Source organism: Balearica regulorum, chromosome 3, assembly GCF_011004875.1.
Source record: "Balearica regulorum gibbericeps isolate bBalReg1 chromosome 3, bBalReg1.pri, whole genome shotgun sequence".
NCBI lineage: Eukaryota > Metazoa > Chordata > Aves > Gruiformes > Gruidae > Balearica > Balearica regulorum.
Window position 1 is genome coordinate 95,428,976 of NC_046186.1, and position 17,679 is coordinate 95,446,654.

Genomic DNA, 17,679 nt, shown 5'->3' on the forward strand with positions numbered 1-17,679 from the left:
TGCTGTAATTCAGATTATACTTGGGTGATATCATTACCTGTATGGTAAGTGTCTTTTTGCTGGGTCATACAAAGTACCAAAGATTTTTCAAGGCAATATGTTTTCTGAAGTTTTGCTGAGTCTTGTTTTACATGGCAGGAGTAATGAATCTTCTTCCTTCTCTAATCTGTTTGTTATCTAAGGAATGTGCCTAATGGGAAACATCAAGAGAGAATCTAATCTTTTTATTATATTTATTTCTTCTTAGAATAAAAAGTTTACAACAATATTTTCCCCTTTTGAATCATCACTTTCTTCTCACTTGGGTTGTGGGGTATTTTGGACCTTTTTTCCTTTCATTTGAGATGCCTAAGGGCACATTTATGGTAGCTATGACACCAGGTTTTTTAGACATCAGTGCTCTTTGAGTCAGCAGCTGAAAAGGCCAAGCAAGATACCCTAGAGAACCTCAGAGTTAGGCAAGAGAATGAAGTCCCACTTTTCCAGTAAAAGAAAAAAAGACAGGAAGGATTTGCAGGATGGTTATTTGGTTCTTGGGCAAAGGGTTGCAGGTGCGTTGGGTTTTTTTCTTTAACTTCAACTGACAAATGCTGCTGTAGGTCCACACTTGTATGTAAATACTTGTAAGGTTGCTTCTCTTGATGCAGAAGTAGACTATTTAAGACTCATACCTGCAAAAACTTCTGTCACTTACTTGCTCAAGGGAAGTCCAGAATTTAATAATTTGTTTATAGAGGGGGCTGATCTGTTTTTTGATACAGTTTATGTGGCTACTAGAAGAGATAGGTTAGCATTCTGAATAGATGAATAATATAATTCTACTTACTTTTTCTTCTTAATATTCAACAAGAGCAGTTTCTTTATTTTCCCAAAACTGATTCTGCACATAGGATCACTTGCATCAACACTGTTCCTTATTTTCTGTGAATGCATTTCATGATCCAGTTGCATTTGGATTTTTTGTTTCTTAAAAGCCAAATGCATTGATTTTCATAAGATGAGTCTTAGTCTGGGCTGGAGTGAACACACATGTTTATTCTATACACTTAGCGCTGACTTAGAAATCCTGAGGGTCAGAAAAAGCTGAAGAATGGATATCCTTTCAAAAGCAGAGTTTAGGAAGTTAACAGATATGTTGTTTCCGAATTTTGCTGCCTTTAGGTAATCAGGGATGTTAATGCTGTGGCACTCTCAGTACAATATCTTTCAGTTCTACCAAATTTACAGTATGGTTAAAAAAAAGAAAGAAAAATACCCCCAAAATGAAGTTACTGGGAGAGGAACCCTATATATTATAGGCCAATGGAAAGCAAATGTAAGGATTTAAGAATTTTTTCAGTTTCAGATTTACACCTATCTTGGTTGTAGTCCATCCTTACTGCTTTGTTAGACTCGCTTATACATTTTGATAGGTGAGAAAAGAACTGTGTGTGTGTTAAAAGAAATTATATATTTAAGTATTAATATTTCTTTTTGTATATTGGGGGCATATTAACTTTTCCTTTGAAATCTTGTATAGTAAAATATTTCAAATTTTAATGCTGTTTGCCCAAGGAGAGAAAAGGAAGAGAAAGTGATATTTTTGGATAATGAAGGGGAAAAAAAAAAGTATACATCCTTTTTCTTCTCAAATTATTGTTGACTCCATGGATTTAACTTTATTGAAGTAAATTTAAATTCTGTAGTAGTATTTAATTGGAAATGTAATTCCACGGAAGGAATTGTTAGCTAATATATCTACAGAGATGAGATAAATATGGTCTGAGAGTGAAGGTTTTGCTTGCATTGTTCTTCCACTGGAATGGTCATGGTCAATAGCACTGTGGAACACCACACAGTTTGCCTTCTTTCAAGGGAATAAGGGCAAACAGTGTTGAAACATAGGAAAAACTACATACTCAAGTGCTGGATAGCAAGGATAAGGTATTTGTTTCATTTAGGTGAGAAGGGGAGAGAATGCAGGACTGTAGTGATTTTTTTGATGGTTTTGATTTCAAAATTAAAATGGTAGCCATTCTCAAACTCTAAGCACAATAATTTTGCAAATGGCTTTATTGGTTGAAAAATGTATGTTTTTACCCTAGCACAATTGTATTTGAAGAGGGTAAGCCACAGGTAATATGCAAGTATTAAATAAAGTAGTTTTTTAAAAAATAGGTATTTCTACTAGGTCAGGACAAACTGGTAGTTGGTGATTCAAAACATTTAGCACCTTATATTTTGTAAGCTCACTGCAGAGATTAGTGTTAATATTTCAGAAGTAAACCCAGATTTGCTGTTGCATTGGCCATTGTGATTGTCTAAATACCTTTTTATTTGAGTGTAAAGAAGCGGGTTTTTATTTATGCATCATAGCCCTGCCAAGCAAACTGTTAACTGCAGTTTTAATTTCTCTATTTTTATGATATCTAACAAGAACAAAACTCAGATATAGGATTGATTCCCTTAATCTTTAATCTGATTTGTAATGGTGTATTTTTGTTGAGAATATATAAATTAGGAAAATAGCTCATGCTCATAGCTTTGAATAGGGCAAACTCATTCCTAAGCTTTCTAGAGTCCAAGGTGTTACTTCTTCTGTCCCAGTATGATAAATTAAGCCAGGCATGAGAGAAACTATATGGAAGGGGAGAGGATGGAGCAGAAAAGTTACAGAGGCCAGGAGTCATATGGGTGAATGTCTAATATGGTTCAAAAAAAAGTTCTTTTTTCTTTCCTTTTAGCAACTAGATGAATTTCTTTGGATTCATGGCGGAAGTGAGACTTACTGGAATAAGATTTGACTGAGAGGAGGCTTTATTTCCTTTTTAAATACGTGAAAGAATTGTTCTAAGGTCAGATCTTACCATCTTTGATAGTAAGATGCTGTATTTAACTGATGGACTGAAAACCACTGATGATAGAGAAGCGCTGCTCTTTTCTAACTGTTTACATTGAAGTGGAAACACCATTTTGTTCTGAACTTTCTTTGTCTTTATTGTCCCCCTGCCTGTGTGAGGTTTGATTGTAGCAGCATAAATTAGGGTTTACATTTGGATTAAAAAAACTATGGTACTGTAGGAAAGAGAGTGTTAATGATTTGTTTCTGGTTTAGTTAGAAGATAAGGACAACAGCATGATATTTTAGGTTCCATGGGGTTATAAGATGTTTTGAGTATGGTCTCAGCACTAGTGTTTTGTGATTGTATAATTAACAGGCACTAAAATAATAGTTTTATTTATTTTGAAGCCTAGAGAAACCTCCAGCTGTGCTGTATAGACTTTTGGGAAATGACTATACTATAGGAAAAGTAATCTTGGAATTCACATTGGCTTTAATGCTGATATATTGCGTCTCAAAATGACTTTTACTAAAGGGACTTGGGAGTTTGGATTTGAGGCGTGTTTACCCTGGGCAAGTGGAAGCAATTATAGCAATTATAAGTAGTAGCAACAGAAAATGAAATATCACAATGTCACTTTTTACTCTGGATTCTATCCCTTGTGCTGGATAGTTCTATGGTATCAGTAGGTCGTGAAAACTTTTTAAACCAAAGTATCTGCATAGTTGGTTACTCACTATGGATAAGGAGTGATATGCCATGAATACTCAGTGGAAGAAGGGGTGTGACCAAAGGTAGTAAAGAACTGTGACTGTGTGAGAGAGGTAATAGATCGGTTGGAGCAGCTGCAGTTGTGATGTGCCTGACCTCACATGTGGCCATGCATCACACCCGAGTGGTTGAAGAGGGTACCAACCCTAGCTGTTGGCCCTGTCCCATGGCAGAGAATCACTGCACGGGATATGCAGTTGACCTGAATGCCAAATTGTAAAAGTTTACCACCTAGCATGTTAAACCAATAATGCCCACTTTAATTTACTGTCATACTTGAGCACTGTGTATGATGATGTTCTAGGAGCTGCTGTGAGTTCTTTTCACTTCATGTTGCTGTAGAATTGAAAACACTAGTGGGGGCGAAGAGTTTGTACCTGTTTGAATGTTCACGTTGCACCTACTGTCACAGCTTTCCTGAGGTTCACCCATCAATGTGGAGCTTGCAGAGGTGAATACAGTTTATTGCCAATCACAAGGTGGCCCCAAGACTCTGCTTAGAGCCTTAACTACTTGTGCTGTAAGGCTGTGTAATAGTTTTTCACTGATCAAGTGTGTAGGTATGACATAAAAATATGCAATTGTTTTGAACCTTCTTTTATTCTAAGCAGCCTTTTGTAGTGTCTATGTAGCTGGAGTGCAGCCCCCTGTGAGCCGAGTTGTAGCTATGTGTGCTGTTCCCTCAACTACTTAAAGCATGAATGCAGAGAATGAAAAGCATGCAACTAGCAACTGCAATATAAAAATTGTGTATTAAATCACATAAGAACATGGCAAAACCACAGATACAATTCTTCCCTTCAGAGTAGCATTGAGCTACCTAAGTTGCAGGCCAAGCTTTTTCATTGTGCTGTGTTCTGAGTTGTGAATAACACGTGTCTTTATCTATGAAGCAAAGTTCAGTCAAAGAATACATTAAGGTGCTATCTTCTTCAACGCATAACCTCAAAGAGTTGCTTGCTTTGAATGTAGAAATTGGTGAGGTTGTTGTAAAGAGCCATACATCATATTTTGAGTGTAGTAAATATGAAGAAAAGGGTTGAGTTATGGTGGTATAGGAACTATCTAGTCTGGCAAACATCAACTTTTCTGAATTTAGGCAGTCTAGTAATTATTTTTTCTTAATATAGGTACACTTGCTGTTGCAATTTTATGCAGTTTCCTCTAGGATTGGTGCCTGTTTTGTTCTTACTTTGAATGAAATAAAAGATTGATTTTTATGTTGACTGTGTTGGATATATTAACTGGTGGACCTCTACTCTTTCCTGCACCCCATGCTTACATGTGCTCCTGAAATTTGTGAAAGGAACGTAGGAGTACAGACAGGAGAAAGGCACACTGTGCTCTCCTGAGTCCCATGGTCAGTGACTTCATGATTTGGAGTGATACTGTAGAGCATACTTACCCCAGACTGGCTGTTGGCTTCTTGGTCATGAGCCTTCATCCTCTGCAAATTAATCTTTGCAGAATCCTTGCTTCCAGCAAGAGCCAAGATAAGTTTGCAGAATATTAGCAATTAAAACTGTCAAGTTGAATGTCTTGAGATGGTGACATCACTGACCCAGTGATGTGGCTTTGTAAGATTTGTTCAGTTAGTGCTTTTCTCCAGTTCTGCATTCTTAATTTTTGAAAAAATAAAGTGGTTTCTCTTTCTCTGAGCAGAATTGTTTATAAGGCTTACCACACTGGTTTTACTTTGCTGTGTAGATTTTAAACAAGTGGTAACACATAGTAGGTCGTGACTTCTTTGTTGTAATGCCTGCTACCTCACAAATGCTTTATGCAAAAGCTCAGAGTTATTCTTGCATATCTTCATAAAGAGGAAAGAGTGATTGGGAGGTAGAGAAGTAATGCTAGATACTGTTGGGTTTTTTCCTTGAATTGTGTGTGTGCTTTTTTTTTTAAAGCTCACATGCAGATGACCACCTTTTGACCTGCATGAACTCTCAAGTATGTTTAGTAGTGAAATAATACAATTCAAATTTCTTTGAACTGTCACATCGGTAATTAATTGTATACCTTGTGACACTGGCAAGATGAGAACTCGCTGCCAAGCTGTGATGAAGTTATGTATTTTTAGCTAATTTTAGTCTCACCATTTAAATGCATAATACTGCATTTCTCATGGTCAGAATTTGGATAGTTGGAATGATTCCTATTGAACTGCATAGTCTTCCTTCTAAGAGTTGTGGGTGTCAAGAAGAGGGAGTGAGTGCTACTAAATTTTAGAAGCTCCAGTATTTTGAAAATCCTGATCTTAATAGTTTGCATGTGACTTCGACTTAATATGCAAAACACAGCCATCTAAACGTGGTACTTTTTCTAAAACAACATCACTTTTCTAACTCGGTGTTTTGAGGCAACCCTCAATAGTGTTTGAATTGCCATTTGAGATGCGAAGCAATAATGTATTTCATGTTTCATTGCTTGCAGAGGAGGAAGAAGCTGTGCCTCAGGAACTTGACTTCATCCCCCAAAACATCTGATGCTTATCTTGCATGTGATTTTTTTTTTTTAAATGTATGCATGAAATATATTTAATGTAGCTATTACATTTTATATTTAAAATGTGTATCATATGTACAATATCGTATTTATTTATAAGCACATACATGCAAATGCAAACAATGTTTTCATTTGTTACTTTTCAGGGGATATAATTTTCAATGCTCACTATCCTGACCTGCCACCAGATTTTATCTTTGGAGAGGATGCTGAATTTTTGCCAGATCCTTCTGCCTTGCATGTAAGTACTTTGCTGTTTGAGAACCTTATACCATGCAAGGAGACTTGGCTTTTATAGAATACCTTCAGCAGTAGGAATTTGCTAATAATGCAGAATAAAGAAAAAAAAATCCTTTTATCTCACCGTTATGTGAGTATAAACACTGTGTCTTCTAATGTGATTTAAAGTTGAATCCATAACTGTAGGGTTTTTAAAAAAATACTTTAATCAAGACAAGATGACATTTACATTAACTTCAGAGTATCTTTAAAAAGATGTCTAATAACTGACCATCTTAAAAGATCTGTCTCAGCAAAAAAGGATTGCTCAATTGCGTCTTTAAAAAGCATTTAGTTCCAGAAAAAGTAGCATAATGTTGTGTAGTGATGTTGATTTTTGTTTTCCCACGAGGAAGGATAAAACCAAATTGTATGTTCTTGAAATCACTGTGTCAAAGATGGATGCGTGCTCATCTGTGGTAGTGTTACCATAAAGACAAATGCCCTTTTAAAAGATGAGACGGTCAAAAATTAACTTAATGAGAAAATATTTTTACAGTCTTATTACTATGGAAGAAGAAACACCACAACCTGAAAACAATCATTGTGTTCACTATTCAAAATTAGCCTCAAGAAGTAAAGCCTTGTTTGAAGAAGCTAACAATCATTATGCATTTAAAAGACTTCCCCCTCTCAGAAGTTACTAGTAGTTACTAAAGCCATATTAAGGCATTTTGAAACCCAGGGCGTTCTTCTCTTTTACTCTCTCTCTCTTTGGGCACCATTCTGCTGCCTTTGCAGACCTGCAGCCTTGTTTCTGGGTCAACAGTATCATTTGCAATAGGGTTTGGGCATATTTTTTTTCCACTGAGCGTCCAGTACCTTTGGTTATGGTGCAGAGTTTAGTGGCTGTGTCAGAAAAGCAGGCCTTTGCCAGAGAGCTCCTGTAATTCCTGCTCAGTCACCCACGCAGTACTAGATCATGATCTCATTTTTTTTTCCTCAAAATTTTCAGCTTTTATTAGAAACTTGACCCAAAAAGATATTGACGCTTTTAAATATATTTTATTTTATAGGCTACCTTTAAGGGTATATGGGAATCACTGGCACAAACAGGCACCTGGAAAATGTCTTTTAATTTAACTTCTCCTGGCACAGAGCCTTGCTAGGAGAGAGGCTCTTAGTCCTCTCCTGCAGCCTCTCTTGTGCTTTATCAGTACGTTTCCAGTGCAGCTGAGTGATTTCATCAGGTATGGGAGCTCCCCAAAGTCAGTCAAAGGCTGTCATGCTGTACTGTTAGTTTTGGGGTACAGGTGTCATGGGGGCAGAATGTGAGGCAGCAGCCACAGAGTTGAATGTGCCCTTCTACATGTGACGTGACAGATGTGTTGGGTTTCGGTTTTAGATTTATTCACTTCATATTAAGTTACATTGAAAAACTGCACAATCTTAAAAGAATTGGGTTTAACAATTTTTTTTAGCATACCTAACAGAATTTTTAAAAGGTGAATGTCTCATATCTTTGCTTCCCCTGATCACTCTTCTGTTAAACTCACAAACCCCTCTGGGAGGGAGGCATGGTTCTGCTGAATAGCTATCTTGTTAGGCTCGTTTATAGAAAAGGTTTTACTTTATATGACAATTCTATAATTGTTTTCACACTCTTTTATTTACCAGTTCTCCTATTTTCCTCCTTTTTCTGTTTTGTTGTTTCACAATCTTACAAGCTCGTGAGAAGTATTCACACTAGCAACTACTTTCTGCAGTTGATGTTAAAGGAAGAGCTTGCTCCATGATGCATAATGGGACATTAACCAGCCTATTTTAAAATTAATTAGCAACAAACCAAAAAAGAAATTTGCAAGCCAACAGCTTTCCTTTGGTCATTATGCCTTGCTATAGTATTCACTATGTAAATGTAACCTTTTTTGATAAGGTCCTTGGTCATTCTCCTGCAGTCTATCCTGATGTTGTCAGAGCGTGTTATCTCCACCTTATAGCTATGGTCTATATGGTGTGGTTTTGCTTTTGCATTCGCTGTTTAATGTTCAACATGGTTTGCAGAGTTTTTCTTCAGAATGTTACATTAACAATAACTTGATTATTATGCTAAGTGTTTGAATAACTCCCATTTTTCCACAGATTTCAGAGCTGTTAAATGAGGATGATTTTAATTGAATTCTAAGATATTAGCAGAATTTTTTAATGTGTTAACATATCTTTCTACTGACTATAAAAATAGATTAGCACATTGAGCATAATTTAATGCTCTTAATCTTGAGCAATCTTCAAATACTTTTGATGCAACAGTTCCTGGCAATCAAAACAGAATCTACCATTCACAAAAGCATGTAGATGGTATTAAATGAGGAGTGCAGTCTCTAAGTAATATGTGCCACCAGATCTGTGGGAATTCTGACATCGAACCTTCCTGCGCTGCTTCATCCGCCCCGAGTGTCTTGTTTTCCGAGCAGAAGTCATCACATGCTGTTACATGGCTTGAGTAAGGCATTATGCTTAGCTTGAAACGAGAACCAGGTACTCCAGATTCCTCCAGCTCGTGTGGCTGTAATAGATTCTAGGCTGTCAGTAGAGCTCCCTGAAGACGTTTGAATGGCTGTGCTGCAGATCGCTTCAGTAACTCCTTCAGTTTCCATGCCCGTGGGCAGACCTTCAAGTTAGGTTTTCATCTAAGTGTGGTAACAGGTGTTCAGTTGAGCAGCTGTTAGCCAGACGGCTAAAACAAGATTCCAGAAATACTGTATTTTAATAGGTAGATACTGTAGGTGAAGACTTCATACTATCTTTTTTTTCTCAAGAGATTTCCTAAATGGTTGGGCCTGTGTTTCAGCAGTGGGGTGAGACGTTGAGCACTCTTGTTGCTATAAGCAGAGCTAATCAACTGCTTTATTAAATTGGTATTGCACTTGAAGAATTAAGTTGAAAATGCTCCTTGAAACTCAGCTTTGGTTTTATGTCTTGCACAAATATTAAAGTCACTTTAGTTTGAAACTCAGGTTGAGTCTCAAGTTCAGCACTGCAAAATATATACTTCACTACATGACATACCAGAAGTAGTTACTCTGTGGGTTGCAGGGTGTGATTGTGTGTATTCTGATCTTATAGAATGATGTAGAGATTGAGGAGCAACTTGAGAGGGGCAACTGTTCCTTTTATTTTGGTTTGTCATACAATTTTAATTACAGTCAAAGGGCTAAATTCTTCAGGAAGATGATGCTATTCATGCTCAAAGCATTATTAGAAATAAAAATGCTTATTTTTTATTTTCTTTAAAAATGTCCTCACCTATTGTATGCATTGAATACTTGTGTGTATAGCATGCATAAATAAAATCAGCTTCTCAGAATGTAAATAGAAAAGTTCTTCCCTGCTCTAGTGTTTATTCATTTTGGATGACAAGTATTAGAAATGTATTTTAAAAACAACCTATGATTCACTCCATTCTGATTAAAAATTCACTTGGCACAAAACAAGATTAGTGATTGTGTACGGATGAGATTAATTTGGAGCTCATTACAATGACGCCAGTTTGAGTAACAAGAATTGTTTGTTATGTTGGCCTAGTTGATTGTTAATGTGAGCCAGGTAATAACTGAAGTGCTTATGCAAAACTTTAACCCCATTTTCCCAACGATTTTGATGTATATTCTGTTTGGTAAAGAGGAGACAGCAGTATATGCAAGCTAAATGTCAGTTTAAGGATTTGGGTTTTTTAGCATCCTACTTCCAGTCTTCAGCTAGTCTCCCCAGAATTATTCTGCCCACCCATTGCTATCGAAAAGGCTCCGTTAGCCTTAGTGGGGATGGAGGCAAGAGGACATTAGCATTTCCTGAAGCCCAGTAAGTGTTGTATGTGTCCTTGTGGGCTAGTATATATGGGAATACTTAGCGCTGCATTCTCATGGGAGGAGGGCACTGCCATCACAGAACTTCAGAGAATGGGCCACTGCGGTTCTCATGTCAGCACGTAGTGTTGGGAAGATTATTTCCCCTTGTCTAATTGTTAATACTAAGTACAGACTTCAGTCATTGTGGAGTTGATTCAGCTAATTGTGCTATTCAAGTGTATTGGCGGTCATACTCTGTATCTTGTGTACAGCAATGTTTATTTTAAATAGTTGTATTTGTAGTTATTAGAGTCCATATTTACCATTTGGCTATATGATGACTGTCATGAAGGCTGTATTGTTTTCTGTGGCTGTATTCAAAATCTTAATCATGATTGCTGTTGACTTGCTGAGTTAACTTTTAATGGGTAATGAAGAGATCCTTTAAATATCTTGTTCTTCCATAATTGTTCTTAATTTACCATCAGGTGCATAAGACAGATGTTTAACAGTAGCTACAAAAAAGCCCGAACGCTCCTTATATTAACTAATGCCATTTGAACTATTTTGTTCTAAAAAGTCGGGCTGTTGTATTGTTGGCAAAGTTGCAGGTGTTATGTGTTCTAGTATGAAATCCCCTACATAAGGGCAATGAGCATGATGGTTTTCAGAATATGACTTTAAACTTTGGTTCTCTTTGGGATATGTGTGGCTAAGTGCAAAACGTTTTAGCGTTACTATCACTTCTGCTTGCTCTATTTGGGGTGGCAGCAGGAGATTTCATTCTTGGACCCCTAACCTACCATTCTTGTACTGAAAGCCTTAAATTACTTTGGTTTCAGTTGAACTTGGGGAATTTAAGTGAAACAGAAGGCAGGATTGGATCCAGCATTTTATTAGAAGTTTTTTTCCTTATATTGAACTTCTTTATATTCACATTTTTTGTGTTCGCTTTTCAGTCATATATTGACTTTATATGTCAAGGTGTGTTTTGATTATTTATAATCCTGTGCTGTTTTAGGTTTCTAAAACGAATTTGAATTCTGAAAACTGTTTGTCCGTGTCCTTTTATATTGATCCTGCCCACTTGTATATATGGGGAATATATGTATGTGTGCATATATATACACACATATATAATAATCTATATATAAGGTTGGGTTCTTTATTTGCATATGGTCACTGAGGCCTTGCTGAGGTTTGTCTGGTATGGATAGGCAGTGGCAACAAAGTCACGTTTTATACCATTGGAAGAGAAATTTAATTCGGGAACCTTCTCAGCAGAAGGAGCTTTTGGCTGGTATTGTTGGCATTTATGGTATTCATTTTTGTCTACGTTTTCAAACTATAGAACTATGCCAGTACAACATTCCTCTTTAGGCCAGACCTGAAAGAATCTAATTTTCGATGTATTTTGGTCTGATTTTGGTGTCTGAGCTCCACACAGTTCTCCCAGGGAATCCTCATTTGTTTCCTTGACCCAGATAGAAAAGGGTGTCATAAACCAGGCACAGGTTTTCTGCCTTTTATTTTTGTTGTGCTTTTACTGGGTTTAAAATGGTAAATCCCCAAAAGAGGATTCTGGCAGGGAATCATCTCCTGGGGTAGTCTGGCCAGCTTGACTACAGCCTGTGTGAGGCCAACATTCAGGAGGTCCTTCTGAGAGGTCATACGGTGCCCAGAGCGAGCATTAGGATTGTCTGTGTAGCCGTGTGATAAAGATGGTGGCTATACAAACAGTTCAACAGAAAGGATTCAAGAGAGATGACAGAAAACAAGCTCTTCCTACCATCTTTCCATCTCCTCTTCCTTCAAGGTCTTTCTACATTGGGAAATTGTTTCTTCTTGTTTTAGTCTTCTGAATTTATCTTCTAGTCTTTCTTGTATTTGTCCTCTTTGTCCAGAATTATTAATAGTTATAGGGCTGAGAGGGAGTTAGCTACCTTGTATTACCTTATCATTTTCCATTAATGTGAAATCATTCTATATATTTACATCACTTTCTTTTTCCAGAATTTCAGCATTTCCTAACATAGTTTGCAGAACTTGGCTTTCTATCTCAAAGTGTGAGTAGGAGAGAATATGCTGAGGTCAGAAGTTCTGCTTTAGTTAATCACAACATTTTGACTGGACTTTTTGCCTAGCAAATCCAGAAATTGAAAAAATTTCTACAGTTTGGTACTATTTATTTAATATTGAGGGAAGAAAATATCTGATAAGCCAGGTAGTTTTACCTTTCTTGCTTAAATCTTGCTAGTGTAGAATGCAAAATTAAGTCCATCAGTTCTCTGAAGGGCTTGATGGGGAAACATTTCCTTTCATTATTTTGACACAAGCTTCTCTGATAGTGCTATTTCTCCCTATAATATGGACAGTCTAGAACATTAGCTCTTAAAATATAGTATTTCAGTCTAGGAAATACTAGTTTTAGGAGAACATTAGGAATGTGGATGGATCGTTTGACTGAAGGATGGCAAAGTGGGAGAAAATGTTTTTCTGCCATACTAACTAATAGAAACTTAATCATTGTCCACTGGCAGAATAAGGGAAAAAACATTTAATGGCTTTCCATTCCTATTGTTGTATTAAAAAAAAAAGAAAAAGATAATTTTCATTTGTCACATGAGTTTGACCATCTTTTTCATGGTCATACAGTTAGATGGGCCAGAAGGTTGGACCAGAATAACAGGGTGCTTAAATCTTAATGTAAAGGCTGAAAAGGATGTTTAGGCTTCTGTTTCTTTAAAGCTACATCTGTTTAGCTTATACCTGAGCCCAGAGCACTGGCTTCCTGAGTTTCTGGATCTTCTCTTGAGTTCATGTTGAATTAATCTTGATTTCTCAATGAATTCGCTCATTCTTAGGTGGGCAAGAGTTGCTACCAGGTTTGGGAAAGATTACTGTCTCTCTACTAGAACCAAACTGCATGTCTGAATGAGTTTACTTTCTTTTGCTCCTCTAGTGTAAAATGGAGTGACATATCCTGAAGTTCTGGTAGATGGAGAAGGAGCACTTAGATAGCTAGGTATTGGTCTTAGCTGAGAGCTACAGTATGAGCACTAGCAAAATCATCACTCGTCTTTTAATTACCAGCGTTCCTTCATGGCAGGAGGGATCTCAGGCTCGTCTTTGCAGCCTCATTCTTCTCTGACCCCATGGTCCCTGGAGACTGGAAAGGCTAGAGGTGGGACAAGCTTGCATCTAATCCTGGGTGTGAGAAATAGCTGAGCAGGCTGCCAGTGAGCCGGTACACAAACCAAAGCTTTGGCTGTGCCTAAACCTATATTCTATATATAGTCAAAGCTCTGTTAGGTAGCTTTGCCAATATACCTTTTTTTTAATGGTGTCCAGCAATGGACCCCGCATGACTGAAATCTAACTGCATTTCAAACTTAGTTGTTTTGTTTCTTAACTCACTTTATTTAATGTTGTGCTCTATTTAGTTTACCAGTCCTATTAGATACTCTCTATTTCCATCTTCCAAGTGTTCATTCCAATTCTCCAGAATGTTAGCCTGAGTTTATGCGCAAACTCCTGAACTTTAATAGTGCCAGACAATTGATCTCATTATGGCACTTACCTGTAATGTTTCAAGATTTCCTCTGGAAACCCATTTCAACATCTGATGGGTCTCCAGTCCACTTACTCTGTAGGCTGTGAGGATATCCCATCAGAGATAGTCAGTTGTTATTATTACCCTGTATATCTTGCCTTAAGGATAAGTGAGGTCTACCAACGTGAATGAGAGAAAAATCCAAGATGTGAACTGTGTAGTTATGTTAGATAAACTGGGAGGGAGAGAGAGGGAGGGCCTTTTAATATTGTTTAAGGGATAGCCACTAAAGCTTCAATTATTCTTGTAGGCAATGACTCTGGTGGGTCTGTGACTTGCTTCCTCCCCACATCAGTTGTTCATGTTGCTGGATATTTTCACAAGGGCAACTCACTGTCCATGCAGACAAAACAAAAGCTGCTCCTTTGCCTTGTCTTTTCTATCAGTTTTCAGAGACTTCGACCACTTTTGGAGATTTTTCACCATGTCTCATTTAAGGAGCTACCTCACCTGGCAACTCTTCTACTACCTGTTTCAAAGACATCTGCATCTAGTGCTGTCCCCTCTATGATCAGGGTTTATTACTGTTATTCCTTTTCTGTAGGAACCCTTAAAGGGATTCCTAGATCTTGTGAGAAGGATAGTTTTAGAAAGTGCTTGGAGTCAACTGTGCAACTTGTTTTTTGAGAGATGTTTTATTAAAATTTGGAAAAAAATATTATTAGACAAACTGTCACAAAATGAAAGGATTCTGGCCCTGATGTGTAATGGTATTGGCACAATACACTCTGCTTCTTCACAAGAACTCCAGAACACTAAGAAATGGCTTGGCTTGAAGGCAACAGCTTGTTTCTAGAAACACATTTACAAGGTTTTGGTTGTGTGTCGTCCCTGTCCCCCGTCTGTCCCCCTCCTTTTTTTAAGAGAAAATATCAAATGTAGCACAGTCTTTCTGAACTAAGAATACATTTACAGTCAGTGTGGTATGCCTATTGAATCCAAGTTGTTGAGCCATAATAATTCATTTTTCCGTAGATAAAGCTGATCATTGCTTATGAATATGCAAGCAGAACAGACTTTTAAATTAACTGATTACAGAAGGTCAGTTAGAAATAATCATTCTATCTGATAATGCAGTTTCATATTTGATTAAATTCTAGACTGTGAATTCTGTTAGAATTTATAATTATACTTTTCTGCAATGGGATAAGTTTAGGTTTGGGACCCTGCAGATTCTTTCCTTGGGGCAAAGAAATGTCTTTGCACTCAGGGTAATTTTTAAAAGATCTGTTCATGTCCCCAAATGGTCAAGGGTGCAAGCTATGTTTTCTTTTTACTGGTCTAAGTTTCAGCTTGTATTTGTTGAAAAACCTCTCTGTTTTACTCACTCTTTACATGCTTTTATGTCTGTGTTTCCTTGCTGTCTTCCATCTCAGTTCCTCAGGCATATCTGGTCTTTTTTAAAGATAGCTACAGAAATGTAGTTCAAATTTAGTTAACATCTTGTGTCTTTTGTTTGTAGGATTAGCTTTCATACAGCTTGAGGTGGATTTTGCCATATACCTGTATTCCCAGAAATGCAACTTTTACCTGCATAAAGGAACCAAATGAGTGTTCTTTTCTTATACTGCTTTTTTGAGAAGAGATAACTAATTTGCATTAGTCTGTCCGGGATAGTAGAGAAATATTTTTGATTTCCAATGTCTTAATTATTGACACAGTGGTATTTTATAAATCTTTTCTTTAGGGACTGTATTCTCAAGGCCCTAAAAGCTCTCTTATAGTACAAATGTGAAAATAAAGATGCAAATGCTGCTTGGGCAGTGAGATCCACCATGTGATATATTGATTTTAAGTTACGAGATCTTGGGAGCGGAAAAAACGGTTAGAAGAAAACAGTTCTGCATGTGCCACCCAACAATAAATGCTCAAGGGACGTTAGTGGATGCTGTCCAAAACATTAGCAGTGAAGGTTCTGCCTCCTTTGCTGTAGCTAAAATTACTTGTTTTGACAGGAAAGGAAAAACCCCAAGAACTGATAAGAGTGAAAGACTTGCTATTTAATGCTTTACCTCAAGAGTCCCCTTTTAACATTGAGAAAGTGGTCTGTTCTGTGGTCCACTGAGGGTCTGAGGAGTTGGAGCCTGTTCACGCTACCATCAGTGCATGATGAGTAAGTCTTTAGGTAAAAGGTGCATGTGCGTATGTCTTGTGTTGAAATTAATCTTGTCTTCGTGCTTTGTTCCTTTTACTTCCATGTCTAGTTAAATATGTACGCCTCTGGTAACAGACTCCCAAGGGTAAAAAATGCTGTGTACTTACATGGATTAACTAATGATTAGTGCACTGAATTCCCAGTCCTGGGATTTGTACGTGCTGAGGGAATTATAAATTCCTTCTCAGAACAAGTAAAGGTCCCATCTGTTTTCTGAGGTGTGTGTGCTGGGAAGTTTGTAAAGGAGCAAAACTTGCTGTAATCCCTTAGCAAAGTAGGACAAGAAATACTTATGCGTGCCAAGTCTTTAGGAGATTAATTAGATAGTATTGTGTTCTCTCTCTTTTGATAGTAGGCAGTTGTAGCTTTTAAGGGTCTGATTATCTTGTAAAAGGGCTCTGTGGGAGAAACAGGCAGACTTTTTCAGAAAGAGTGCACAACTTCAAAATGCTTTTCTGGGCTCAGCTTCACAGTTTCTGCATCTCCAGACCACCCTTAATGTACAAAGATGAGCCATCTCTTAACTGCTCCTACAGCAGGGCATAGGAGTAATTTGTAGTAACCTTTGGAAGTTGAGTTTGCTCCTTTTTGAGGTGAATGGTACCTAAAAGGCAGCAGTGCACATATTTTAGGTGAATGCAGAAAAGTGTTCTCCACGTGCCAGATTTGCTGGGGTTTATTTTGGAGTCGCCTTGGGTATGGGATCATTAATCAAGAATCACACTGTATGGCCAGTGGACGAAAAGAGGGAAAATAATTTTATACAAAATGTAAGGTGGTTTTCTGAAAGCAAAATTTATGTCTTAGCACATTGTTTCCTGTTCTGTATTTTCATGCTAATTCAAGGCCTTCAGGTATTTGAGATTTCAGCTGAGCATTTATAAGTTATTGTAATTTCTGCATCCAGTTTTCACAGCTTGTCACTAAAAAATAAAAAAAAATACTGACTATCCCAAGCTTTGCTTTATGCAAACTTTTCCTCTGTTACACACAATAGCTAGTAGAGCACACAAGATCTGTAAGTTCTCTGGTTGCATTTGCATGACAAAACTGCTCCCGAGTTGAACTGTTTTTGTGAAATGTTAAGTTTTCATGTTTGCTTGTGCCCAAAAATGATCATTTCAAGCAGATAACTCCAGGAAGTTGTTCCAGTGGTGCTTTGGGGGAGGGGAGTATGAAGAACCTGTGAAAATAAGATGACAAGTAGATGGCATGTAGGTTTACAGTGATTGATTTGAAACTGCAGCCTGTAGGATGTTTAAGTGCTGGCTGCTAAGAAACTGAAGCCTTCGAAGTTGTTATATCACTCCAGCCCTGCAAATACTGTGAAAAATATCTGTTGATAGAAAGATGTGAGCATATGGCAGATAATTATCCTGTGCCTTTTTCTGTGAGCAATTTCCCCGTGGTGGCCCATGAAGACTATAGCAAAGCAGGGACTGAAGCCAGATCTCCCAGTTTCTAGACAAATGCTGTAACCACTGGACCCATATCTCCTCTGTATTTTTATGGAGCATAAGTGCTGATATCACAGTGTGATCTTTCTCATTTCAGGTAAAAACTTAGATTGGTACTGATTTTAAGCCACTGTAGGATGCAAGTTTTGTGCATGTGGTGTGCAGAGATATAAACAAAATGCAAATCTGTACTTACATTATTCTTTATGATAATTCTGGATGAAAGATGCTATAGTAATGCATTAACACTGTTACGGGCTTGGGAGGTTTTGTTTACTGACATTTTCTC

The 17,679-nt window shown here is 37.4% G+C and overlaps 1 protein-coding gene across 3 annotated transcripts in view; it reads left to right on the forward strand.

The window, feature by feature from the left end:
• Positions 1-17,679, forward strand: part of BABAM2 (BRISC and BRCA1 A complex member 2) — a 177,508-nt gene that overhangs the window by 27,286 nt on the left and 132,543 nt on the right. For all 3 annotated transcript variants that reach the window (XM_075749045.1, XM_075749046.1, XM_075749044.1), the window contains exon 4: positions 6,245-6,339. In XM_075749045.1, the coding sequence (XP_075605160.1) occupies positions 6,245-6,339 (95 nt within the window). The remainder of the gene's footprint in view (positions 1-6,244; positions 6,340-17,679) is intronic.